The following is a 27,809-nucleotide window of genomic DNA, read 5'->3' as shown; positions in this document are numbered from 1 at the left end:
AACCATTTAGTCCTAACCTCAACATGTGTATGATGGTACATGTATATATTTTTTAAGGTTAAGACACTTAAAAAAAACTTCTGAATTAATGATCTGCAATGTAAAAGACTGAAAAACTTACCTGCGATTGCATGACTCTCGACCTTATTCTGTCCACTCCCGATGTAACTCCTGCAGTGTAATGGTATCACACCAATATATGTATTTATATAAAGCTATTCTGCGATTGGTCGGGCATCCTGGTGCTGCGGTCTCCAAGTTCTACGCATGCTGATTATGTACGGTGTGTGATATGGGTATTTCATAAGGGTGGGTTGTGTTTTGATATAGGAACAATGTGGTTAAGGATTCAGTATTGTAAAATATGGATTGATATGGGGTGACTGGACATGAAGAGTAATGCTAATTGTACTTTTAAGGATATGAATGTATGATCTTCTTAGGATATGGTTTTAGTAGAAGGACATCAGGAAAAGTAGTGGATATGAATATATTTTATTGTAGCTATGAAATGGGTTCGATATAAGTATTAAGTGGCTACAATATGCTTAGAAACTGGTTATGATGTGGGTAAAATGTGACTACGATGTGAGTTCGATGCCGGTATGATATCGGTTAGATGCTGTGATATGGGTTGGATGGGGTTGTATTATGGGTGAGATGGGGGTGCGATATGGTTAAAATGTAGGTTTGATATAGTTGTGACATGGGTAAATTGTGTTTATGAACTGGCCATGCTGTGGGTGTACAATGTTATGACATGGGTTGTCTCATGATGCAGTAATGGTTTGAGAGTAGTATGGTTGATATGTAAAGTATGGGGATACCGTTAAATAGTTTTTGGTATGAATACTTTTAATGGCAGATTCCTTACTTTTTTAATGTTCTCAGGCTCCACACTGGAACCAGAAACTCTTGCAATAACTTCTGCGTGCCCAGTTTGTGCCATCTACCTCCGTTATGACACCAGCCAACTTTTGAACATGACTACGAAGAACTACATAAAGGCACCACTCCTGCCTGTGGCCATTTGCACGTATTTTTCTGCACTCAAATACCCAGATCCTGAGCTCTCCCCCTATAGATCTCAGTTGTTCTTTGAATGAACTCATTTTAAACTTTTGCAATGTGCAGAGATCTTGCCACTGAAGACAAAGGGTTTCAAGTTGTGTTGCTTGTGTTGGAAGCAGCATTTGATGACAGATCAACACAGTATCTACTTTTGGTTCCCCTATAACTAAGCAGTACTCCACGTTTTGTGACAAGTGTTTCTTGATGCACCAGAAGGCCTTCAGCATGGTCAAGCTTTGCTTCATCACACACAAGAAGCAAGGTAGGACCCCTCATTATGTAGGTCTAAGGCGAATCTGAAATGCAAGTCCAAGGACAATTCAAGAAAGGACCACTCAAGGCGCAGTCGAAACTCCTTGATGTCCAAATGCTTCTTTTCCAGGTTGAGGTCAAGCAGTTGCCGGTCACGGCACCAGACTCAATCTTTGTTGCCCGATTCAGTCTCTGTACCAAACTTAGAGCCAATGCACCCCAAGTTCCCCAGGCCATTGTCTTCTCCACTGCAGTTTGTGTCCTTTGAAGAGCCTGATCTGCGTATTTTTTAAGATTCCTGCTCCCTCTGGTGCTTCTTCCACCTCCATGAATCTACTTGGGCTTCCAGTCAGACTTCCACTGGTGGACCCTTTCCTGACGCCGACTTACCCTGAATGAAATCATCCCTTTCTGCCAACGGCATTGGCCCGTGCCTAAATCCTTTTGCTGTTGATATCCTGGTCCTGGACCTGGCTATGACTCCTGCAGCACTGGCTCCAGGGTCCTGTGCCGCCCTTTATCTTGATTTACAAAATGTCAGTGCCTTGGATTCCTCTCTTGAGTCCACCCTAGATTAACCTTTAGGTCCTCCTGCATAGGAAAGTGATTCCTTTGTAGTAGTGGTTCACAGGATGATGCCATTATTTGAGTTACATCTACCCTTAGAAGAGGCTAAGGCTAACCTCCTCAGACATTTTGCAAACTGGGCTGTTAACCTCTGAGCTGTTACCTTTCAGGTCAAAGCCTTTCTCAGCACCAGCTGTGCGTTGCCTTATTGCAAAGCATTACAGACCAGCACACGGCTATTCAAAAGTTTTGAAGCAACATCGAGGAATAAACCTCTGTACCCCTTCCGGACAGAGACTTGAAGAGAATCAATGCTAAAGTATTTCCATCTCCCAATTTGGAATTATGCTGGCTGAATGTAGTTTCCCTTTTTATCTGCTGCACACAAACCCTTTGGGATATAGAATGGAGATGTTGCTGACTGTTCCAGAGGACATGACTCAGCACCTTCACACATGGTGGCCAGGATACTATGAAACATCCACTACAATCCGAACTAGACTCTACAGATCCCGTCACCTGTGCTGTGGACACCAGCATCATTTTTAGACAAGTGTGGATGCACACCACTGCATTCTCAAGATGTCCCGTCTTCCCTGCTGGACACACCATTTACTGCAGCCAAGCTATTTTGGGAGAAGGCTAATGCAGCCGTAGAGAAATTTAAAGTTGGCAATCCCTATGGCCTGGTTACTTTCCCCTGCCTTACAGCTCCATGAGCAATATAGGACGTTCACGCCGGGAGTCTTCATCCCTGTCTATATTGTAACCCATGCAGACTTTTTGTGGTGAGAGGTGTAGAGTGGGGAAGAGGTTCTAAAGGACAATGCTAGTTACCGTAGCAACACAACCTCATCATCTAATTTACCAAGTACTTGTTCCAAACCTCTTTTGTTTGCTCTCCAATCTCGTGTTGAGACCAGTAGATGGAAACCTTTGCCAGCCTTATTAGTGTACTATCACATTGGACAGATGAATCTTTAAAATGATCCAAGTTAGTTATATCGATCGCTTTCGGGACTCCCATCCAAATATCTTTCCAGTGTACTCTCTGCTGTCAGCAGATCATGGCACAATTTTCTCCAGCGAACAGATGATGCTCCTGATAAAGGGAATCAAGCTTGTACTGAAGCTAGAGAAAAGACTAGCCCATTACTCCCAATACATTATGGTCCCCAAAGACATGGGGGACTAAGACCGATTCTAGAGCTCAAATTCTTGAACTGCTTCCTCAAGAAGATGATGTTGAAAATGATCCTGAAGAGTGAGCGATGTCCCTGGACCTAAAGAACCTGTATTTTCTTCTCCAGGGTTTGCAGACCCACACTAAGTATCTCTGGATTTTGGTGTGGTCAAACCATTTCCAACTCAAATTACTGCCCGTCATAATTATTTCATCTCTCGAGTCTTTCGAAGGTCATGTCAGTGGTTATAGCACATCTTTGCAGGTCAGGGGTACGCGTACTCCCGTACCTCAGCCACTGGCTACTGAAGGCAGGCTCACTGCAGCTTGTCCCAGACCACATTTAGACAACAGTATCAAGGCAAGGTTTTCAGCAACCTACGAGCCCTAATTGAATCGCCAACAGATGAAAAGGGTTCCTTCGTTGGGGCCATTCCTAACACTGTTGTGCTGAAGGCTCTACCTACCCCCTCATCCCACAGTCAATCTGGGATATTCAGACTATGATCCCCATTTTTCGGATGAACAATTCTGTTCTGGCCTTGGTGACTCTGAGGGTGTTTGGGCTTTTGGCATTGGGCATCCAGCTGGTGCAGAATGTGAGTTGGCATATGCAAGCCCCAATGGATTCTGCAGCGTGCCTAGCCTAGGGATGCCTTTAAGACCGAATTCACATCCAAGATAGGGACATTCAGGATCTATAGCAGTGGATGCTGGATGCCAATCTGGTGTGGACAATCCATTTCTTTGCCCCTCCAGAGCTCATAATCGTGACCGACGTGTTATCTCTGAGCTGGGAAGGCCACCTGAGCGAGGTAAACATCCAGGGTCTCCGGCCTCAGTTGGAGCACACCACAACATATGTCTTTAGATCCTTCTGGCAAGCTATAAAGGCCTTTATGCTTTTGGTCAATGGCAGGGAGATCCAAGTTCTAAAGACAACATATCAACTAGGTGATTCTCCAGCAAACTTGGAGCGGGTTCTTGCGCAGTCTCTCTCTCTGGAGGCTGAGGCTTTGTCGATGGCTGGTATTTCACTGCATTTCTCTGATGGTCAATCCCCTAATGGGTTCCCTCAATACCAGGACATACTAACTCAACAGGCATCTTCATGCCGATCACGAGTTACACCTACACACAGAAGTGGCATGGAATATCTTTGTCCCGTTTGGCGTACCTTCATTAGACTTATTTGCTACCTCTGACAATACTCATTGTCCAGCCTTTGCACTCTGCTCAAAGGTCTCTAGGGGATCCATTTCCAATTTTAGTACTCTGGCCTCATTTACACTCTCTGCCAACGATCCCGATGGTCCTGAAAAGCATCAGGTGAGGCAGAGTACAGTTGATTCTGGCCCTGGATTACTTTAGGAGGGTCTGGTACCCTGAACTGACGCACTGGTGACCCTGAGCATCTGCCCTCCACTTCGGCTTCCTCTCAAAGAGGAAATGCTGTCCCAGCAGCAAGCGGGATGCTGCACCAAACCTCCACAAGCTACACCTTCCCACATTGAGATTCAGTGGCATCAACTGAGTGCATTTTCTCTACTATGCTAGATGGTGGTAGTCATGTTGGCTGCCTGCCACCCTTACTCCAAATCAATTTATTCAGGCTCCTGGTTCACATTTTTAACCAACTGCGAAGAGAAGTATGTAGACCTGCTATAGGCCAGACTATCTGACATACTTTTTAGTGTTCTCTTTGGCATGGCTTTGCTGTGAGCAATGTTAAAGGTTTATTTGTCGACTTTTTCTGCCTTACTTTGTTTGCTTGATAACCCCTTATTATTCAAATCAATTTGTGTGATGCATCTTTTAAAAGAGCTTGCACACCTATTTTACCCTACATCTTTGTTTATGCCACACATGGAACTCAATTTGGTGCAAAGGTTCTTGATATGTGCGCCTCTTGAGTCTTTTTTTATTTTTATAAATGTGCTTTGAGTCTCGACTCGGTTTCTCATTGCCATCAATTGTGCACATCGCGTTAGTGAACTGCAGGCTTCCATGTACATTTATTCCTGATGCATAAGTGCTTATGTGGCCTGTATGCTTTTTCATGATGGTGGTGTCGTTATTCCAGTAGATTGTCCTCTACATCCTGTTATACCCTGGCCAGAAGTGATTCTCTAGATCCTTTGGGCTCATTTCACTAGAGCAAACTCCACTACTACTGCTTTAGCATTTCAGTTTTCGACTGTCTCCAGTCTGCCACATCACAAGCCCTCCATAATTTACCAGGAGCTACTACTGCATCAATTCACAAGTCCACACAGAGGTGTAAAGTAATATCCCCAGACCTACCTCCTTTGAGGGACTCGTAGCTTTGGTATTGATTCACAAGGTAAAGACTCTGAGTTTAGAAGTATCCAAAAGATCATGTTACTTAAGTTCTATAACACACTTCTGGTGCCTACTCTGTCTAATCACCGATTCCTTACCATCCCCTGCTGTTCTTTGGTGTGGACCTTTGGGCATTATAAAGGTTTCAAAGTACCATTCACTCCATGCCAGTAAAAAAAAAAACAATTTTGAAACATTGTGTCTTTTTTGGAGACAAATGCCTACTGGTTAAACTGACCTGAGCAGGTGTGGTGGCTTTATGTGGGTCCGTGTCATCATGGACGGAGTCGCAACGCTGCATAATGGACCCACCTTTCGGCACGCAGGATCTTTGCAAGAGTTTTCAGATCCAGTCTGGTGCCTGAGGAAATGTACAAGGTGGGGAATCTGCAGACAGACGAGACACCCACCAGAAAGAGCATTACCAAAAGGAAATAACTTCTTTAATGCAAGGTGAATGTTTATAGTATGGATATGAAGAGTAATGATATCCGCACATTAGGAGAATGTATGGGATAATATTGATAACATATGCGTTAGACTATGGTTGTAGGTTTGTGAATTTGAGAAACATTATTTTATTAAATGTGTATATTGTAATGTAAATATGACATGGGTGTTAGTGTAGTTACAATATGACTATGATACAGGTAAGATGTGTTTATGGTACAAGTAAAGTGTGAGCGTGATGCAGTGCTAGGATATTCGAACGTTGGAGCTATGCTTGGCAGAAAGTTCATTTTAAGATGATGAAGGATTACATTAATACTGTGCATTACAACTATGAAATAAGGCAATGCTGTCCATTATGATATTGTTTGCCGTGCTTATGTTGTAGTTCTTCTATGGATACATTCACTATAATTTGATTATGTGGGTATAATAGGGTCATTTTATAAAAAGCACTGGCATTTTTTATTTAGTTAGCATTTTTCTGTAGTGCAGCTGCACCTAAGACATAGTGGTCTGTGATATAATTGGGGCAAGAGCTCCTGATATGGATGTGTTGTGGTTAGCGTATAGACATGATATGCCTAATATTATGTTATCGCTATGAGATGAAGATGAATGACGAGGAGATGCTTTTGCACAGTAACGGTATTGCTTCAATAAGGTGTTTATATGATCACGAATGTATCCACTTTTGGTAATATATCGTTACAGTGATGTATTTATTTTATAGGACAAGTTTGTTAATTTTAATCCCAATACATGCTTTATAATTACGGTATGGGTGCAGTGAGGTGTAGCGCATAGATCATTGATTATGCTGGTAATGCGTGTGTGAAACCTTTATGTTCGTTGTTCTTCAGCTTATGCCACGGGCCCATGATAACCAGACGGAGTTTATGTATTTAAAGAACGTCTGCAATTACAAGGCAGTTAGAAGATAGGCGCGATATTGGTAAATGGTTCCCCAAAATCCATCCTTGTAACAAGGGAGCTAGTGAGTCCATGCACTGTTCAATATTTTAGGTAGTGTTTCTTCTATGTTCATTGTCACTCAAAAAGAGCAACAAAGAGCAGCAGGCACCGTTTATTTCAAATTTCATGGAAAATCTATGGATTGATCTTGATCGGTCATTAGTCTTCGTTGTCTGTACGAAAGATCTCTAAAGAAAGTGTCCAATCAGAAGAGCTTGGTGACTGCATAAGTAGCACAGCCAGTGTATTCCAGATTGAACAGTGCTTAGTGGTGTTGAAATGGCTACAAAGTAAGGGGATAGTTACGTACATCTCTTTTGTTAATGAGTTAAGGCGCACTCCGAGTGATTGAGGCGATGATATGTGTACAGGAATCGAGAAGTGGAAGGTTGTTGGTTTTATTAGTGGTCCGAGGTGACCCGCCACTTGCAGAACCTTCTCGGGATGCAGCAAACAAAAAGCACCGGTGGATATATGTACAACTTCTTGGGTTGACTCAAAGGCCTTCCATGGAGCACTTTTAGCTGCTTTGCTTATCAAAACCAACAACCTCCGAAAATGGGTAACTTTATGGAAAATCTTGCAACAGGAAAATAGGCTAAACTATTTCAACTGCAAATCACTGAGACCTCCTACAGGAAGCTACCTAACTATGGTCTTTCCTGTTTCAGTGTCGGCAGTAATTTCAAATACAAAAGCTGTTGATCTTCTACCGCTCCTGGTGCCCAAAAAGTAGTTAATTGAGTTTTTTCTTGCATTGCAAAAAATGTCTGACTTCTACGTATATCAAGTGATAAAACCTCCTTCCTTCACCCTAGTAAATTTGCTTCAGATGCGTGAGAAACTCTTCGTAGTGTGGACATCAGCAGAGCTCTAAAACTTTACTCAGACAGTAGAAGTGTTGCAAGTTAATGGTGAAGTAGAGAGATGGAACAGTCATATGTTGTAAATTCAGTAGTGTTACTGATTAATTCATTCTGTTCTCATTGGTCCATCTTCCATTCCCACAGCTGCTTCCCAGATAGAATATCCTCTACCTCATAGGGATTTCTGTAACCAATAGGGGAACTGTGCAGGTGGCGTGATTCCTGGGCATAGCGAGATAGCGATGGTGAGGGAGAACAAAAGGGATTGAATTGAAATGTATTGCATTTATAAAGCGCATGGCTGCCCACAAAGGGCTTCCCAGTGCTATTACAAACAGGATAGAGAAGGCACTGTCCAAAACTAAAAAAGCCAGGTCTTCAACTTCCTTCGGAAGAGCTCGAAAGAGGGAGCGGTTCTTACCCCGAAGTGTAGGGCATTTCATAGTTTGGGTCCTAAACCTTTAAAGGAACTACCCCCCCCACCCGCCTCTCCAATTTCCCCCGATGGATCACTGAGGCCCAAGCTACATGAATGTAGGAGGCAATTTAGAATATACGGGTTGACCACTCTATTTACATATTTCGGGGCGTTTCGATTCCTAGCACAGTACATAAAACACATTGCTTTAAACTTGACCCGTTTCTCGGTGGTCAGTCAACGAAGCTTACATAGATGGAGACTGAGACATGCCGCGGAACATGGCATAAGAGTCTGGCAGCATCAATCCGCACAATTTGCCGTCTATTCCAAAAAGACTTTGAGACTCCCAGGTATCGGGTGTTTCCATAATACAGGATTACTGCCACAGACCAGGGGTTAGGGAGCAGTGGGTAATGTGTACAGTTGTGAAATAGATCGTGTAATTGTGTGTGGATGTGCTGTCTTTATGACAAAGGTAGAATGATATGATTTATAAGTTAAGCTTTTGTATAACCAAAATGTAGTAATGATAGGAATACATAGGACACTCTGAGATGGGTATAATATTGCAGTTTGTGTTCACCAGAATTGACCTGAATAATGTGTGCCACTTGCGGGGAGAACATTGATGTGGTTGTGGAAAGATCTGGCCATTTAAGTTTTGATTTGGGCATTGAAACTTATGATATTACTGTGAATGCTTTTACATGTATGGTGATGGTGTGGTTTGCATAAGCGCACTTTACAGCTCTCATTTATCGTGACTTGTGATATGCACCAGTCCCATTCCTTTGACTTTATGGTAAGCAGCCGTGGATTCGACCCCCCCGCCCCTCCCCCCCAGTTAATCTTTTAACGTACAGTCCTGTAGCTCTTCCATTGGCACCCTTGATAATATGTGGCCAGCGCTCTCTGCACTGTGTAACAGTGTCACTCCGGTAGATAGGAATACACAGTAACATGCCAAGTCCTGGGTGTGTAATGCAGACACCCTAGATTGCCCTCTGTTCCAAGTGATATGAAGGACACAAGCAGGCATCCCTCTTGAACTAGGAAGAAAGATGGGGTCTTTGTGGTTAGCCACTACTTCCTGCTCAGCCAAGAACTCTCCAGAGTTTCCAGTTTAATCATATTGACTTTTTTGGATGAGATGCCCTCTGAGTGGGACAAACCCAGTCGCTGGGCTCTCGTATGTCCATGAGTCACGACAAACCTCATCTTCCTCACTTTGCTGAGGTACCTCTCACCTAAATGTCCATGAGGAAGAGGCTACTGGTGGCAGTGTGCACTTTAGTACAAGGAAGTCAGGAAGGTTAGGAACTGAAGACTGGGCCCCTCAGCCTGCACACGCCACATGCAGCCTACATTCAGACTCCCATCTCGCTTTTGATTTTGCCCTACTAAAGGTCTGAGTCTAGGCCCCTCTAGAATACTTATTTTAGCTTAAACATGAAGGGGCCACTAGCTCGGGAGATTTACGCACACTTTCTTGCTCACCTTTCAAGTGGGTAGAACCACGCTTCCAGGAGCCTGGGGGGATTTTTCAGAATGTATAGGTGTCTAGGTATTTTCTGAGAGCAGAAGTATTCCCTCGTAGCCGTTTGTTCTGTTCCCAGGTCTCTCTGGGAACATGCTAAAAGGTATTCTACTGGCTGACAGCTTTGTTTCTACAACCTGGTGAACAACCTGAAATGGGACCAGCTCTGATATTTTAATGTTATTCTCTTTCTCTCCCTCACTCTCGTCCTACTACGGTTTTCCCAACCTCATTTCATAATTTGTTTGCCTCTACGTTCCCTAAATATTTTTGGCTTTCTCTGTCTTTTAAACAATTTCCCTTGATTTTATTTATTATTATTCTGATCACTATTTGTTTCCTCTTATCTTCTCTGTTTTTCCTTAATTCTTCATTCTTTTCTGGATTCTTTGTTATGTCTCTCCCATTCTTTTCTCTATCTTTCATCTCATTTTCCCACTCCCACATCCTAACACTGGTCCCACTCTCTGTTTCTGGTTCCCCTTCTTCCTCTGACCCCCCCCCCATTACTTCTGGTTCCCTCTCCCCGCCCTCCCGCCTGTCTCTTGTCACCCCGCCTCTGTCCACACTGCCCTTTTTTACCTCTGATTTTCCCCCCCTCTCCTCCCATGGCCTGCCTTTGGCTCCCTCCCTTCAACTGCACCACAGAGATCGTCCATGAGGACTTGAAGATTGGCTCCGATGGGGAGAGCGACCAGGCTTCCGGAACCTCATCGGACGAAGTCCAGTCCCCCGTGCGTGTCCGGATGCGTCACAATCCAGCCAGGAAGATCTCCAATGAGGTAAGAAGAAAATCAATCCACTTTAGGAAGTAATTCAGGCCACCCTATTGGCTGGCACTCCTGCACGCTCCTTTATTCCTGCCATTTCCGCCATGCTGCCCTACACTCTGCATCCACCCTTCTTCAACACTTTGTTCTCCTGTATACTTCTGTGTTCTCTGCCGTGTCTATTCAGGAACAGTCTTTTACACTGCAGAGCTGTGCATTCTCTCCCCTCTATCACTGAAATCCTGCACTATGCTCTGCAGGGCCTTCTCTCCTGCAGCAATCTAGAAACAGGAAAGCCATAAGAACCTATGGGAACATCTGGAGGAAATGTGGTAGGTTCCTTCCATTTGAGCCATGTACTCTAGGACCTCTTTCCCTCTAAACCTCCATTTCAGAGTGATGCCCTATGCCCTTCTGTGTCTTTTGCTGAAATAGTATAGATGCAGGGTAGCCTTCCTGCGTTGTTCATTGGCTTGCAGCACCTCCCGCTGGCCTTGCTGGCCACAGATCCTACCTCTGTGACTTTAGCAATGCCCCCCGCCACAACCTGCTCTAACAATGTGAGCAAAGCAAGAATGGTGCAGTTTCTGACAGTCAGCTCTCATGTGCACAGCAGATATGTGGGCTGTCTGCATTTAAAATCTGCCTTCCTACTCCTTGCAAGACCCAAAGTGCATTTGAGAAGTAGAAACTGCTCAGTTTGTTGTTCATGTTTGGAAGAGACAGTGTTTTTGTGGGTTTTTTTATGGCAATAATTTTGTGCCCGAGATTTGAGCATTGTGCTTCTCCATTCATGTCGCAGCAGCGAACTTGTAGCTATGTTGAAGCATGGCCTATAATAAAGATACATAGGGTAAACAAGCATTGGCATTGCCAATAGGTCTCGCTTCGGGACCTTATAAGTATTTAGTTTTGCAGCACAATATCCCATTATGCAATAAGGATATTGTGCTGCAAAACTAAATACTTATAAGATCCCCAAGCGAGACTGTAGGAGAGTAGGGTCTGCAATCCTATGATCACCCAGATTTTTGCTTTTTGCTGCACTGGTTTACGACTTTCCCTGGCTGTGGGCCTGCTAATCAGACCCACAGCCTAGCTGTTCTCTCTATCCAAATTGTACTCCGGTACTGAATTGGCACTGGGCCCTCTCCAAGTCCCTGTACCCAGGGCTGAGGTGCACCCAGAAGTCTCCCAGGGGCTGAAGCATGTATTGTGCCACCCCTGGATTGACTAACTAAAACTGACACAACTGGCTGCACGACAGCTGGGGCAAGGTGGTGTACTCACCCTTTGCTTTAGATATAGTATACCTATATCTAACCCTAAAATGGACACACAGATCTCCTATCAGTCACTCCTATGGCAGGCCTTAACAATCCTGAAGGCAGAGTGCTTGGAATCGTGTGAGATGGTGCTCTGGCATGAGCTGAGCCTGTCTGCGGCTTTCGGGATCCATCCCTTAGCCGTTTCCATGATATCGCATACCATATACTCTTAAGTGCATTATAATCCTCGCGGTTATGTGCCAACTCTGGTATCGCTTTATCAAAACATGTCGAGTAAGGTGTCATACGAATTGGAATACTAACCCCTCGCCAATTCTGGCGACGGGGTTAGCATTCCACCCTTCTAGAGGGACACGACATGCATGTAACCTATAACCCGGTTAAAAGTCAGACAGAGCCTTAGCATCCACAAAATGGATGCTGCCACCGAGACACAAGTCTGCCCTCCTGCTGCTGGGAGTCCTCCCAGAGCAGGAGATAAGGACAAAGGGTTTCCTGCCAGGGGCGGTGCCAGCACCGTCCCAGACAGGATTTTGTGTATTGTAAGTAGGCAGGGCTTTAGAGGAAGGTGACTGCACGTGGCACCCCGGTGCTCACTGTGCATAGGCTGGCTGGAACCAGTTCCAGGGTCACTCCAGACCCTGTGCTGGGGAAAAGCCCGCCAAGGAAGTGGGTGTAACCACCCCCCTCCTAGTCCCACCCATAGGGCAGGACTTAGTCGCGTGCCAGCCCCTTTTTACAGGATAAAGGTAGGAACTGGCCCCCTTCCAAATCAGATCATCTTTGAATCCTGAAACTACTTTCCACGAAAGGAACTCAAGACTTCTTCCTAAGATTTCTCCCTTGTGACTAAGGAGTAGTCACCCTGCATCCGCAGGCACCATCTACAGAACACTGCGGTCTGCTGCAAGTCCTTCCTCCGGAATCCGACTGCCCAGCTCGACGAGAACCGGCTTCCCTGGCACCTCTGACCTCTACCTACTTCATCAGTCACGCTGAGATTCGTGGGTGTGACGAGACCTCGAGGGACCGGCCATCTTCAAGACTGCACGACTTCTGAACAACAAGCCCGCCGAGTGAATTCCTGGTGAGTGCTTTGGGGTCCGAGAAGCCCCCACCCTGAGCAGCTCCAGCACCGAAGAGCAGCCCCCCAGCATCTCCACGATCTGCGTGGGGCCCTTCTGCTTTTTACTGCTCACCGCGTTGTTTGGCTACTAGCCCGCTGGCTTGTGGCCTTCCTGACGACGCCCGACGACATTTCTGCTGCTGGTCTGGTTGCTCCAGACTGGCCCTTGCTTCCCTCCATCGGAGAAGTACCCTGGACCCTCCTGGTCCACCCAAGACGCCATTTTAGGTCCACCGCGTGGGCCTTGCATTTGCCAAGACTTGTTGCCCAATCCTGGGTCCAGCGACGTCGACAGCAAGAACCTTCGTGGGACAGCTCGCACCTCCATCCTGGTCGCCGACAACGCCTCCTGGTCCGAGAGACTGCAGAGCCCAGCAGCGCCCACTCACCTGACTGCGGTGACTTCGCCCGGTGCCATCCTGGTGCCCACTTAATCACTGGCTAGTGATTCAAGAACTTGGTCCCCTCTGCTTTCAGGTTTTCTTCTTCCTTGATCCAGGCTTGGATCCATCGAACTTTTCTTCACTGGTCGCCTGCCAGCAACTTCTTCCTTCCAGGCTCCTGGTCCGGCAACGAGATCCCCGATGTCTTTTCAGACCTATGCAGCTGCAGCCCCTGGGCTAGGTAACTTCGGCACTTCGGTGTCCCAGCATAGCCTCACTATCCTAGGGTCAGGATCCACTGTCGTTTTCTTCCTACCAGGTCGGGTTCGCCCGTGAACACTAACTTTGCCTTTACTAGCCTCCATAGACTTTGTCCCGCATCCCGCGTGAGAGTGCACACTCTGCACCCGAGTCCCCTAGGTCTCCTAGTAGTAATCTAACGATTCCCTAGTCAAGTCCTAGCGATTCCAAAGCCTATTAGAACTGTTACTTACCTGCTAGTAATTCGCATTCCACTTTTTAAGTATATGGTTTTTCGTGCCCCTCGGGCATTTGTGTATAACGTGCTAACTTAAGTATTTTCGTAAGAGTTTTGTTGTGTGCCTAGCACCCTGTCCTCATAAAGAGTACAGGGTTGTTGTGATTCTAATAAATACACTGTTTATTTTCATAACACTTGTGTGGTGTCCTTTCACTGGGTGTTCAAGGGGTAATGTGATGGTAAAACAGCTGGCTTAACACGCCCTCTAGAGTCTTAGCCTTAGACTGCTCGTATCCATGCTACTAGGATAGCTGGTCTATAAGGTTGACTTACAACCAATCATCAATAAGGGTTGTTTGGACTGATATATAGTGATCACTAGAATAGTGAACACTGCACATCAGGCCAACTTCTCACAGAGACCTATTGGCAATGCCAATGCTTGTTTTATGTGGGAGGGGTTGCATTATGTTTTTCAATAAAGCTTGTGCTTCTGTTCGTGTGACAAGCGTTTTCACTGTTGCTATCTCTTCTTTCCTTATTGTTGTTTGTGTAAGGGGTGTTTTCATTGCTGCCAACATTTTCCTTCCCTGTTCGTGTTTGTGTGAGGGGCGTTTTTCACTGCTGTTAACTCTTCCTTCCATATTCCCTTTGTGTGAAGGCGTTTTCACTGCTTCTAACTCTTCCTTCCCTATTCTGTTTTTGTAAGGAGGTTTTTCGCTGCTTGTAACTCTTCTTTCTCTATTCTGTTTGAGTTAGGGGCGTTTTCAGAGATGCTAACTCTTCCTATCCCGTTCTTGTTTGTGTGAGGGGTGTTTTCTCTGTGGCTAACTCTTCTTTTCTTATTCGTGTTTGTGTGAAGGATGTTTTCACTGCTGCCGACTCCTCTTTCCCTGTTTGTGTGAGGCGCGTTTTCCCTGCTGGCGCCCAACATGTCCCTCCCTATCCTTTGTGTGTGGTGGTTCACTGCTGCCCCCGTGAGAGCCCCTGCTCGGTGTGTGTGGGTAGTTTCCAGTTCTGCTTCCCACCGGTGCTTACTCTCTCTTGCTGCTGTTCTGTCCCGCCATTGAGTGCGAGGGGAGCTCGCGCCTCTGGTCCCTGGGATGAGCCTATTGCATCGATCTGCGTCGCGCGCCAGTGCAGATGGCGGTTACAGCAGCATGCATCTTCAACAAACAAGCTCCACTGCGGGCAGGTAGTATTTAAAACCAGAAGCCCGAGTGTAGTTCCAGGACGGCCAGAATCCGAGCTTGTTAATGGCCCTTTATTAACGACTAGTGCGTAGTTGGAGGGCTGTGTTAATTAGGAAACCCTGCATTTCACAGTCTGCTAATTGGAATGTCAGGGTCATCAATGCCGGGAGGGAGAGTGTGTCGGAGACGTGGGAGCGAGAGAGGCAGTGAGTGGATTCGTACAAACATCATGGCACGACAAATCAGTGTGCATGTGTGCACGAGAGTGAGTGGGTTTTCATGAGAGAGGGGGTGGGCGAGCTTGCCTCCGAGAGAGTACAAAGGTTATGGGACGGGAATTAACTAATGAAGTGCACATGTGTATATGTGCGAGATAAAGGAAAAGTTAGCGTGTTTGTGAGAGAAGTTGTTCTGGGAGAAAGGGAGCCGAGGGGGTGCGAGGGATGAGGGAACACGGCCTGGGGGAAGCTGGCTGGGGAGGGGGAGGAGAAATGCAGGAAGGCTGTGTGCGGCGTAATTAGGCGAGGAGAAGCCGCAGAGCGCACGCTGGGCGAAGCCCTTTGATGTGCTCTGCGGCAAATGGAGGGAGGCTGATGCGGGTTCATGTTTGAACACGTGGTTCACATGAACTGCAGGAAAACGCCATGAAAACGCCAGCAAAAAGCTGGTAGTTTCATGATGTTTTCGCCGCTTGAATTCTCGCTCCGCTCGATGCGCATGCACGCATCGATAGGTCGCGAGACCTAAAAAGGTGTTTGTGTGCATTTCACCCTCATAATTACCATACATGGTAAAGGATCTCTGGGATCCACCCAGAAGCAGTGAAGGTGCAAGCACAGTAAATATACAGATGTTTAAGTAGGAGGCCCATGAGGTTCACCGCGAAGATGTCATGCCAAAACCAAGAGACGCCTCAGCAAAGGGTCTTTAAGGGCCATTAGAAGTGGTGAAGGCTCAAGAACGACATTTCCAGACACTACAGAAAAGGGGCTGTGGCATGCCACCTTGATGTGGTGGATGCGAAAGCCACCAGTTTAGATGAGGTTTGTGGAAGCTGTGGGATGCATGTATTTTATTTAGGTGCCAGGAAAGGTGGGGGAACTGAGGGAGAACATATCAGAAAATGATGGTGGAACAGTAGGGTCAAGTTTTTGTGTGTGGCCTATACAGGGAAATCTTCCACATGAAGATGTCCAGAACTGCTGCACCCTTCATCTTGATACCTGGTATAGATGCCTTGGGAAGGGCGGTTAGAAAGGGGTCAGAGAAATGGATGGAGCATCTGTGTAGAGGCGACACACAGAGGGACCATACTGATGGGGTAGACGCATGCAAGGAGCCAGGCGAGTGAACCAAGTCAATCGGGGTGTCTTCATCTGTGGCGATTATTGGGCTGAATCCAAAATCAACAAGAGCAACCTGTGAGAGGATAAATGACATAAAATGCAGTTAGAACAATATAGACTCAGTAAAGGTGCTCCAGTTAGGCAATAAACTAGTGATACTTTAAAAAAGCTAGTGCTTTCTTCTCTCATGTTATGGTGAGTTTCCAATTAAGTGCGGAAGCAGACCATGAAATGCCTGTTTCAGGAGTGCACAACCACGTCAGAAAAATACCTATTGGCCAATAGCAATTATTTATATTCTCACCATGTTTCAGTGTAATTTTATTTTCTTCCAAAGATGCACAGAATTAATAGTGCTCTCACTTGCAGGATTTCTTTCTCTGAGTGGTATTCAAAGACAGAGGACTTGAAACCTACTGGTGCACTCTTAGATATCAACTATACCATCTTTACACCAAGACTAGTCTAGACACAGTCTCCATGAACCAGAGGAACAAATACTCCCTTCTTAGTGACCTCTGAGTAGATTGAAAGTATCTCTCCTGTGTATTCCAAGAATTTGATAATAGCCTCCTGGTGCTTTGGAGGTACCATCAACTAACACCACTTTATCCTCTGAGGAGGCTGCCACTACCTCAGAGTACTTTCAGGGTAGAGCTTGTGGTAGTCCAGGCCCCCTAATCAACTCTTCTTGCAGTCTCTTCTTTTGTGGTAAGGCAGAATAACCACAGTGTCTGCTTTTCTGCTTCTTTCTTCTCTCTTGGCAGGACGTCAACAAGCGCCTCTCGCTGCCCGCCGACATCCGTCTGCCCGAAGGCTACCTAGAAAAGCTGGCCTTGAGCAGCCCACCCTTCGACAAGCCGCTCAGCCGTCGACTAAGACGCGTCTCTCTGGTCAGTGCCACTTAAGCATTGCCTGACTTCTGTAAGCATTGGTAGTCAATTCTTTGGCCATATGTGAATGGACATGATATTTGATGCATTTGTAGAAATGTCATGGGAGTTTTCTAAGAAATACTTATATTTAGTAGTTGCAATGTTCGCAGGTTTCCCTTTTCAACACCCTTTTAAAGCTTCATATAGCTTAATTTATAATAGTTTTCATGAGGTCAGAGCAGAGTTCCTCAGTCTTGCTTTTTAGTAAATGTCTCTATATAAATTTTTCTTAAGATAAACTCTTACATGATATGTAGATCCTTATTCCCCTTTTTCTGACCTCTCCACTCGTTTTTTAACTTATTAACTTACTAATATTTGGAGAGATACCAGGGTGTATGTTAAACCAGAGGTCTGGGCTTACGATTATCTGGGTGATGATGGTTGCGCTGCCCACTATTAAAGGCAAAAGGGCTTGGAGATTTGGGGCAAAGTGGGGGATAACTTTCTTGCCCTTTGACTTGCATATGCGAAGTTTATTATTGTAAAGAGAAGGGTTGGAAATGAGTGCAGTAGGCTCAATAAATAGCCTTACAAAACCATTTAGAAGGTGAACAGACAGTATGAAATGTGAAAAGTATTCAGGGGTCCTTTGCATGGAACAATGTGTTCCTTTAACAAAATGTATTCAGTCTAGGGGCTGTTTTTCATTTTATGTGTATCTGTGTTTATTTTTCTCTTTTACAGTCTGAGATTGGTTTTGGTAAACTGGAGACATACGTCAAGCTGGACAAGTTGGGAGAGGTATGTTTTCCTGCTGAATATCTTTAAAAAAGAAAAATGCACCTCTTTAGAGTATTAACAAGGGGGGGCTGCAGGTGTGCTCCTACTTTGTAAATGTAAATGTGGGTGTACTTGTAAAGCGCACTGCGACTCCATGGAGTATCCTGGCGCTGAAGACCGCTGGGGAACCCGTCCTGGTTTTCCCTGTGAGATGGTCCCTTTCTGGGTATCTCCAAGGTGAAACCAGGCATCCCCGGCGTCTGTGGGGGGCCGTTGTAGAGATGAGGCAAGCTTAATGCCCAGAGTTGCCGAGTGTGATCCCTGGTTAGAGTAGGCACCGAGGCGAGAATTATTGAGTCTGTTTTGACCCTGGTCCACGACCCTGCCGCGTCGGGAATTGAACCCTTGTCCCGGGCCGTTCTCTGCTTACGGGTCTGCCGCCTCTAACCAGTGAGCCACACCACTCCAGTGCCAGACAGCTTCCTAGGGTGCTGATGGCAGACGTCGAAGATTGGTACAAGGAGCTTCAAATAGAGCCCGCGGGCGCAAGGAGTCACTTGATGTGGGACTTCTGTGTGTGTCCAGTTCTTATAAGAGGGGAGGGCAACTCCCTTGTACCAAAGTTAATGGGTGTTCATTCTGGTGGGAGCCTGGCCTAAACCTCTCACATACAGAATAGTATATAATATAATAGTATATAATAATATTCCAACTGTTATGAGGTCTCACCAACCATTATACGGTTTCAGAACACATTTTTCTCCCCTACAATTGCCACCTTTTATCGTGGCAGCGAAGATGTGTTTTAAGGTTACGTAGGTTGTTGGATTTGAAGTTGAACAGTGAATTGTGTGATTCAGGGCAGATCTCTTCATCGGTCTATGCCTGAAGCTGTAAATATGTGCAACCTAATACACAGATACTATGTTATTTATAAAAACTCTGCATTGTCTAGTGCTGTCCCCTTATGTTACACCTCATGCAATCTATAATTCGGTGTCCGCTGAACCCTACACACCGAGCAGTTCCACGCCCAGCACCTCCTGTTTGAGTGGATTCTGCTACATTAAAAGTGCTCTGTAAAATTCTGTGCTCCGTCGTGGAGCTAGGTAGGCACTATATCAGATAAAAGTTTAAGCTACTTTGGTAGAAAGTGTTTTTTATTGCTCGTTCTGTGTAGTTGGTAAATTGCCCGCTCAGTTTTCTAAATTTAACTGAGTGTTTTTCATCCTGTTATTACACCTACTCCTGCTTTATCGCCTCAAGTTGTTTTGCATTTTCACATCTGTCAGTTTCTAGCAGTTTTACAGTGTGAACTTATTATAGATTTGCATTCTGTGCATTATGCTGCCATCTTGTGGTCTACTCTGAAACTTTATGTCTACAAATATAAAGAATAGTGCATCGAGCCTGTATGACTCATGATGTTGAGTAAAAGCCCTTAGTGCATCAGGCTATGACCACCATCTTTTGATCTTATTTAGTAACGTGTTTCTTACCAGTAGGATGTTCACAACATACTGTTTTTGCAATAAGACTTTGTTTACATTAAGATTGTACAAAAGGATTTGGGTCCTTTCTAGCTGTTTGTTGCTTTTGCAGCAGTTGGATCCAGTGTTAAAATCCTTCAATTCATGTTTTTTTTGAGCTTGTCTAAGTATTGTTATCTTTTAGCTGCTAGTCAATAAGAGTTTAAATGGAAGCGTATTCGATTGAGTGAAATTTGGAAAGCGGTGACTTGGACTACTCATACTTCATCTAAAGGTATAAATAAGTTCAAGAGCTGTCAAATGCTGTCTTGGTGTACAATATGTTTCTTAGATTGAAGAGTATCTAGTCTATCATCAAATTGACCTGTATTGTAATTATTGACCTCAATAACATATGTGCCACATGTTCGCGAAATCACCAAGGCACACCCACTCTATTGAGTGTTCTTGAACTTATACCTTTAGAGGAAATATGTGTAGTTTCAAGAATACCAGCTTTGTGTATACATTTGTAACTAGCTCCAGCAACTATATTCGTATTTCCCTGCAAATAATCATAGAGCCCTGAAGGAGTGGCTTCTCACTACAAAACCTGTGTTGGATGTATTTTGCTAGTGACGAAAATCTAGCAAAGAGCTTTTATCCTTAGAGCATGTTCTTTTTGCGTGCATCGCATAATAATTGCCGCTGAGTGTTGAAACCATTGATTTCTGAAATACAGCGATTGTTATGCAATGTGAGGCAAATAAAAAGAAAGTGTTTCAAAGTTTGTACGGAGACCCTGCACAGATTACACTGTCTAAGCTCTGAAACTACGCCCAGCCATGCGCCTGTAATAACATTGCCTGTTGATACCATTGTATTTGAAATACGGAGGGCACTGAACGAAAGAAGCCTTGCAATTTTTATTTAATCCAGTGAATGAAATTGTGTGTTAAGATTTTTATCTTTTCTAAAAGTTTTTACACCTGTATCGACTATGTAATTTCTATTTAATGTGGAGTGGTTCTCATTGTAGATCTGTATCCCATAAATAAATTGTATTATATAATATTTTTTAAAGTGCTTTGATATAAATCTGCTCAGGTAATTTAGCTTATTCAATATATATAGTAGTTTTTAGCTCCTCATAATATAAATACAGTTTTTACATTTGTAAACCAGATGGGTTACTGGCTCAAGGGGTAGAAGCAGTGCAGCACCCTAGGTATTAGTTAACTCTTTAATGATTTGATTTATCAGATGTTCTCAAGTGAGGGCAGCTCCACATTGTATCTGATCAGTGTTTGCATCAGGATTATTTTGAGGTTCTTCTCCCAACTTGGCAGATTGTTGAGACACTCTACAGTACACAAAATGGCTGTTCTAATATTGGTAGGTTTTGTTTTGTTAAGCAGTGTTGATCGCATCAGTGCCACCTTTTGAACTTAGTGTTACGGAAGAGTCGGGTGCTGGACTAGTCGTGAGACAAGTTTGGAATAGTAGGTTGTTCAGAAGGGAGACTAAGTTGAAGCAATTCTTCATTTCAGCATGAGTCCAGCCATGGAAGTGGGGTTGACTACCCCATCAGGTGTTACATGAGATTGCTACTAATGTTGCCGACGTATAGGCTTCCAAAAGGTTGTATGAGGTAGTCCGCTTGGAGATGAACTCTGAAAACCGGGTTGGTATTTGCTCGAACCCCCTGTTCCCTGAAGGCCTATCTATACCTGTGTTTTGTCTGCTTCAGAAAAAGGGCAGGTTGCTGTTGTGCAACAGCATCTGAGATTATTTGGTGTCGACAGAAGCTGATCTTTGTCGGCAGGCCGGACTAACTTTTTTATATTACCTGTGCAACGTCTAAGAAATTTGAAATAGATTGTGTTCTTCTGTAGTCCTTGGACCAGTGGAGTGCCTTAAATCAGGATTTTGTCATCTTTCGTTGAGATAAAATATTTCTGTCTGATTATGCACTCCTTGTACTTATTTATTTATTTATTTATTCAAAGTTTTATATAGCGCGAACAAGATCCTTACAGATATCAGAGCGCTTCACAATGAAAGGGGGTAGGGGCAGTAGGAATGAACAGAGGTAATGGGAGCAATGTAGTAGTCACTAACATGAAAGGATAATAATAACATACATAAAACATATCAAAATACAATCAGGTAAACAAGTAATATAAGACGGCACAAGTCATTGATCCCACTACAGAGGTGTTCAGGTACACTTTGGGTGTGTGGCAGGCTTATACCAGTGTTTTAGTATAGAGAGAGCACTGAGTGGGGGCACCGGGAGGGTGAATCAGTGACCCAACGTGTATCATATATTGGTTGGTAGTGAGAAAGTAGCGTAGTAGTGTCTCCCTCAAGTAGAGGTATAGTGCCAAAGGACAAGGTGAGCATTGACACAAAGCAATGCAGAGTCTCTGATCCAACACCTATAACGTTCAGGAGATCTTGGCCAGAAGGATGGATTTCACCTCTTTCTTGAAGAGTGCAGTGGAGGAGATACGCCTGGTTTCAGGAGGGAGCGCATTCCAGATCCTGGGTGCCATTCCTGAGAAGGAGCGCTTGTAAGCGCTTGTCCTCTGTGTGTTTGAGGATGCAGCTGCAGAAAATTTGGAAGTAGGTCTGACTGGCCCTCTGTAGGACACTAGGCACCCAATGGTGGTTAGACAGGATGCCCACCTTACAGGTTTTGGTATATGCAAACAAAATATATAAGATGCCAGAAAGCAAAGATGTAAACTTGCAGAAGTTGCAAATATACTACCCCGTGAAAAATACCATGCTGCAGAATCCTCGTTACAATGAAAAATGGATGCTGATTGGTTCTTTACTTCTCTGTCGCATACACAGGGAACATATGCAACAGTTTACAAGGGGAAGAGCAAACTGACTGAAAACCTGGTGGCACTGAAGGAAATACGGCTGGAACACGAGGAAGGAGCACCATGCACTGCCATACGTGAAGGTACGTAAGACTTAAAGCCCAATCTGAGATGTTTGCCATTGTAGATGAAGGGCAACATTACCAAAGACTGAAAATCAAAGTCTGTGACGAGCTCATCAGTCCCCCAGTTGTAGCTCTTAAATACAAGCGGTAAGGACAGTGCAGGGGGTCCACACCCTCTGCAGATCCCTAAGCTTCAAGGAAGCTCCTTTCATTTCTGTGGGACTATCTTTTCCTTTCCAAAGCAATGGTTGAATGATTGCTGCAGGCCTGAGACTCTGTATATAACTGGAGAGGGACCTAGGGCTGTGCAGGCCTGTGCTCTTTTTATCCTAGTGATTACACCCCCTGCCTATCCAGAATGGGGGTGGGGACTGTTGAGCTTGCGCCCACTGTATATCAGTAGGTCATGGACGGAGTTGATATGTTGGTGACATATTCCCTCTCTATATCCTAGATTCAAGCGAGGGGCTGATGCTCTGTGTATTCATAAGTCAGGGATGAGACTGATCTGGCTGGCAACTGATGCCTACTCCATACCCAGAGTTCAGGAATGGCATTCATACTCCTTGGAACTGATAGTCCCCAGGTCTGTCCTTCCTATGGATATACAGACTATCGACTTCTGTATTTGCCTTGGTCAATTGAGGGCCTGACATATGCAACTGTAGCCCTCTGTTGGCCGAAGTAAGTCGGAACAGAATAGGGCGACTAGTGATGGTGTCTGAGGCGATCTCTGCATCCTGTAGGGAGGGCCCCATCCTGTAGAGAGGGCCCCATCCTGTAGAGAGGACAACATCCTGTAGAGAGGGCCCCATCCTGTAGAGAGGACAACATCCTGTAGAGAGGACAACATCCTGTAGAGAGGACAACATCCTGTAGAGAGGGCCCCATCCTGTAGAGAGGGCCCCATCCTGTAGAGAGGGCCCCATCCTGTAGAGAGGACAACATCCTGTAGAGAGGACAACATCCTGTAGAGAGGACAACATCCTGTAGAGAGGACAACATCCTGTAGAGAGGACAACATCCTGTAGAGAGGACAACATCCTGTAGAGAGGACAACATCCTATAGGGATGACCAAGCTGCTGGGATTTAAGTAGTCTTTATTTAGGGGCTGACAGGGGAAGGTTTCGGTGCAGTTTATATCACTAGGTCAGAGGAAACACTGATGTTGCAGTGATTGAACCCCTCTATAGCTTGTAGGGTGGTGTAGGGAGCAACACTGTAGTCAAGTGAGGCCTCTGTATCGCCATGTGCCAGTAAGGACTGGCTGTGCTGGGGCCTAAAGCGATTTTGAATCCACATGACATAGGAGGTCCAGATTTGGTAGAGGGCTCCAGCATGAAAGGGCAGGGGCAATGTTTGTTTCATGTTCTCCCATCCTGCCCCACTTCCAAGGCTGACCTCAATGCTCATTTTTCTGGGTTGCCTCCAGTGTCCCTCCTGAAGGATTTGAAGCACGCCAACATTGTCACGCTGCATGACATCATCCACACGGAGAAGTCCCTCACCCTGGTCTTCGAGTACCTGGTAAGCTGCATTACTCTCATGTTTGGGTAGGTTCCTGGAGCTCTGGTCTTGGTGATCTTCATTCTTGATGGGCTGCATGGACCAGATGCCTAAACCAGAGCTCTTTTTAATGGTGGCCTCGGTGGGAAAGAGAAGAGTGTAGAGCTTTAACTGTGCTTAAGTTCTGAAGTGCGATAAATACGGTGGGCTTGATTCGCAAAGGGCCTCGGCTCTCGTGGCGGAGGCCCCACAGACGTGGGGGACACACTATGCAATCTCCACAGAATCTCCACAATGAGGATTCACATTGCAGCGATTCCGCCCTGAGTGCAGAGACTAACCCCCCGCCCCCCACGACTACAGGGCCTCCACTATGAGTGTAGATGCCCTTTGTGAATCAGGCCCTCAATGTTTTGTATTCACACACAGCAGACATAAAGGCTAGATGTTATTACAAAACATAAAACAGTATGTGAACAGTTAAAGCACGGGGCATTAACATTTTCCTAAAGTGCATAAAGCATTCAGTATTTCTGAAGGCAAAGGGGTTTTGTATTGTACCATTTCTATAGCATGTTCCTATTCCCTTGAAAAAGCCTCTAGCCCTTTCCGGATGGTTAAGAAAGTAACAACACAGTTTGTTGTGCATAGTCAGATACTGTACCTTTAGTTGCAGTACAATTAATAAGTGGTAATAATTAACTTTTCAATATTTTAAATGGTCTACAAGTCTACCTGTGTCAACCAATGCATCAAAGATTTTGATTTCTATTTGGACCTGCAATGCTTTCTACCAATTATAAACATCACACTTTTAAAAGATTTGACCTAAAGTCGGTTGCCACGATTTTAAAAACAATGGACGGTGTAAAAAAAATGAGCAGGAGAAAAAATACACAAGATGCATAAATGTTTACCCTCATTTGCACTTAGACGTTTGTTTCCAACCAGGCACGATTAAAGGCAACCCTTCTTTTCATTACTTCTTTACAATATATTACATTGGGGAAACTTATTTAGATACCTAACTTGTACTCCACCAATCCCTGAATTATACAAGCTTTTGTGGCATAGAGGCCTTTGCTGATGGAAATTTATGATCTGTATTTCTATGCAAATTTCCAATTATGCTCTTGATTTTGTATTTTATTGCTGTGTTAGTGAGACCCTTCTTTGATCTCTAATCATTTTAGATAACCCCCCTAATTTCAGATGCACATTAATTAAGCTTTTTAGAAGAGACCTCAATTGTCTATAGCACTCACCTTACAGTAATAATGTAGACTCTTTTAATCCTGTCAAATATTAGACATCTGCTTTTTGCCAACCATTTCTATGGATATAAATTGATTTCAACCCAAACAGCCTGGACAATTACTGACCTAGGAAGCTGCAAAAACCCTTTCCCTCCAAAGATCCAACATTTGCTACCATTAGGCAAGGAGTTTACTATCATATCATGTATTTTCTCTCTAATTGCAGCAATTCACCGGGCTAGAGAATCCGGACTCTGCAACACATTAAAATTCCTTATGCTTTCAGTTATACTCAAAACATTACTCATCTCTTTGGGTACAATGCAATCCACGACAGCCTCCTAGTAATGTCTAATCTTTATCTTGCTCAACTGTCTCAAGCAGTTTACTATTAGACCTGCAAGATGATTGAATTTTCTTTGTGCCAAAAAACAATTTTTGGTTTTATCTATGTTAACAGCAAGCTTTTTACTTGAACACTAGTCTTGCAAGGCAGCTGTCCTTCTTTGAAGTTCTGTAGGAGTCTACATGGTGACTGCAAAGCTTCGGTGATACATTGTTTAAGATAGAGTGCTGTGTAAATCTAATATAAGGCAAAACCAAGCACTGCTAGCACACTCTCATACTTTAATCCATTTCTAATATTTATCTTGTTAAGGCTACTGCATTTAGCACCTCTACACTTGCTGTCATATTTTTAAGTAATGCATGTATTCTAAAAGGCAGGCCAGAAGAGATGCCTCTACCGTTTCAATTTCTTCTTCAGAAGTTCTCCATCCACCATATGAAATGCTCTATGAAAATCCAAAAAGCTGGAGTACAAAACACCCATCCGCTCTTTGGCTCTTTGGACGACATCGGAGAGGCCCCCTTGGTGGTCCATTGCCCATGTTCAAGTTAACTGTGCTTTCCCGAAGGGATACAGATATTTGGTTTCTTCTGGCTGATTAATTATCCCAGTATTCATTTAACAAAAAGAACTGCAATTGTATCCATCAAGAATGTAGATTGGGAAGAAGCCAGGCTAGAAAGATTACATTTTTAGAAAGATTTTACTATTTTACCAAACCGGGGGTCTGCCCCCCCCCCCCCTTTCGAAATTGTATTCTGAAATAAGCAGAACTGTAGAGTCCCCCTCCCCACCCACTGAATTATAATCTATCAGGGAGGCAAGAAAATTACCCACACCACGATTTTCTACATTCATGGTGCCAATTAGTTCTTCTATTCTGCTTTCATGTAAAGGGGTGTTAGGAACGTAGTACCGAGTTGTTTTGCTAGTGCTAGAACTTTGAAAGCAAGTCTGCCATTCATCGTCCAGAACTACACATTCCAATTCTGTGGCATTCTGGAGGCAACCAATTATTTACCAGTCTTGTGAACTTGAAATTATCCCCCATTTTGATATAATTTTAATACAAATAAAGTTGTAGTTTATATTTTATTAAACCTTTATTTCTTTTTCATTTCTCTTAATATTGCTGACAGTGCATTAGTTTCAATCCTCTTTTATTCATGGGTACATCTCCTCAGGCAGCTCTTAAGCACACCGCATTCTTTACTGTACCACCACTCACTGCCTCTCAAAAACTAAATCCTGTTGGAAAGATAATTCATGGATTTTTTAAAAACTTACAACCTGCTCAACTAAAGATATGTACCATTATACAAAATTAGATGATTTCTGGTCCCATAATTGGGCATTTACAATTCAGCTCAGGGGCATCTTCCGTGCAGCCCCTGAAAATACTTAACCAAGATCGGTGGCACAGAGTGCCCATACACCAACTAGAGCATCTCTTGAAGGGCGGAATGATCAATCTTTTCTTTATAAAATATCATAAAATCTACACAGACTAAATAAGTAATTGGATGCAAATAATTTATCGGTATTTGCCTGTTCTCATGTTTAAAGGTCTGCACATCATTGGTAAATTTCTCATTTAAAGCCATCACATGAATTGCATTCATTTCTAGTGCTTGAGAACCTGGTCAAAGTGTCGGGTAATCACCCATAGGTATGTCAAAGGTATCCATTGATGATCGTGTAAGTAAGTCGCTTTATTGCAAATCTGTTTGCAGCAGGTTCAGCTGTAAACCACATGCTGTACACACACATGCCATCTAGTGTTGCACTCAAAACAAAACAAGTTGTGTTTCTTCAAAGAAGTAATTTCTGCTTCAAGATGATTTGACGTACTTCCCCTGAAACGCAAAAACGCATCAGACACAGACTCCAACTTGGATTGATATTTCCACCCTGGAGCTCAGACGTACCCCGAGTGATATGTCATTGTGAACTGAAAATGTAAACATTTTGACACCAGCACATCTTCAAAGACAACGGAAGGAACAATGGTCATGGCAGGATCAGATCAGTTGAGCAATCAGGAGCAGGCTGTATGAGAATGGTTTGTTTGGGGAGAGGAGGGTAATGGAAAATACTGCCTTTTTAGTTTTGAACCTTTTGCAATAGCCCGCTCCCATGGTCGGCCCAACAGGAGTCTGTAACCTGTTTACCACATACCGCAATGAGTCTGTTCCACATGTAACGCCTTTTGGTCCATGAAAACCATCCGGCACCATTGGGACAGAAGATTGATGCATTACTCAGAGACGCCATGCCAGGTCTCCGGTGGTTCCACATCTGTAGCAGTAGATGAGGATGTTGAGGGCTGCGAGTCTGATGCAAGAGGAAAGGTCTGTC

The 27,809-nt window shown here is 44.3% G+C and overlaps 1 protein-coding gene across 1 annotated transcript in view; it reads left to right on the top strand.

The window, feature by feature from the left end:
- CDK16 (cyclin dependent kinase 16) overlaps nt 1–27,809 on the top strand; it is a 232,646-nt gene that overhangs the window by 99,232 nt on the left and 105,605 nt on the right. The window contains 5 exon segments of the mRNA XM_078664785.1: nt 10,314–10,447; nt 17,021–17,146; nt 17,876–17,932; nt 22,243–22,357; nt 23,773–23,867. Coding sequence (XP_078520911.1) covers nt 10,314–10,447; nt 17,021–17,146; nt 17,876–17,932; nt 22,243–22,357; nt 23,773–23,867 — 527 coding nt within the window.

Source organism: Lissotriton helveticus, chromosome 10 (assembly GCF_964261635.1).
Source record: "Lissotriton helveticus chromosome 10, aLisHel1.1, whole genome shotgun sequence".
NCBI lineage: Eukaryota > Metazoa > Chordata > Amphibia > Caudata > Salamandridae > Lissotriton > Lissotriton helveticus.
This window is presented reverse-complemented; position numbering and strand designations above follow the sequence as displayed.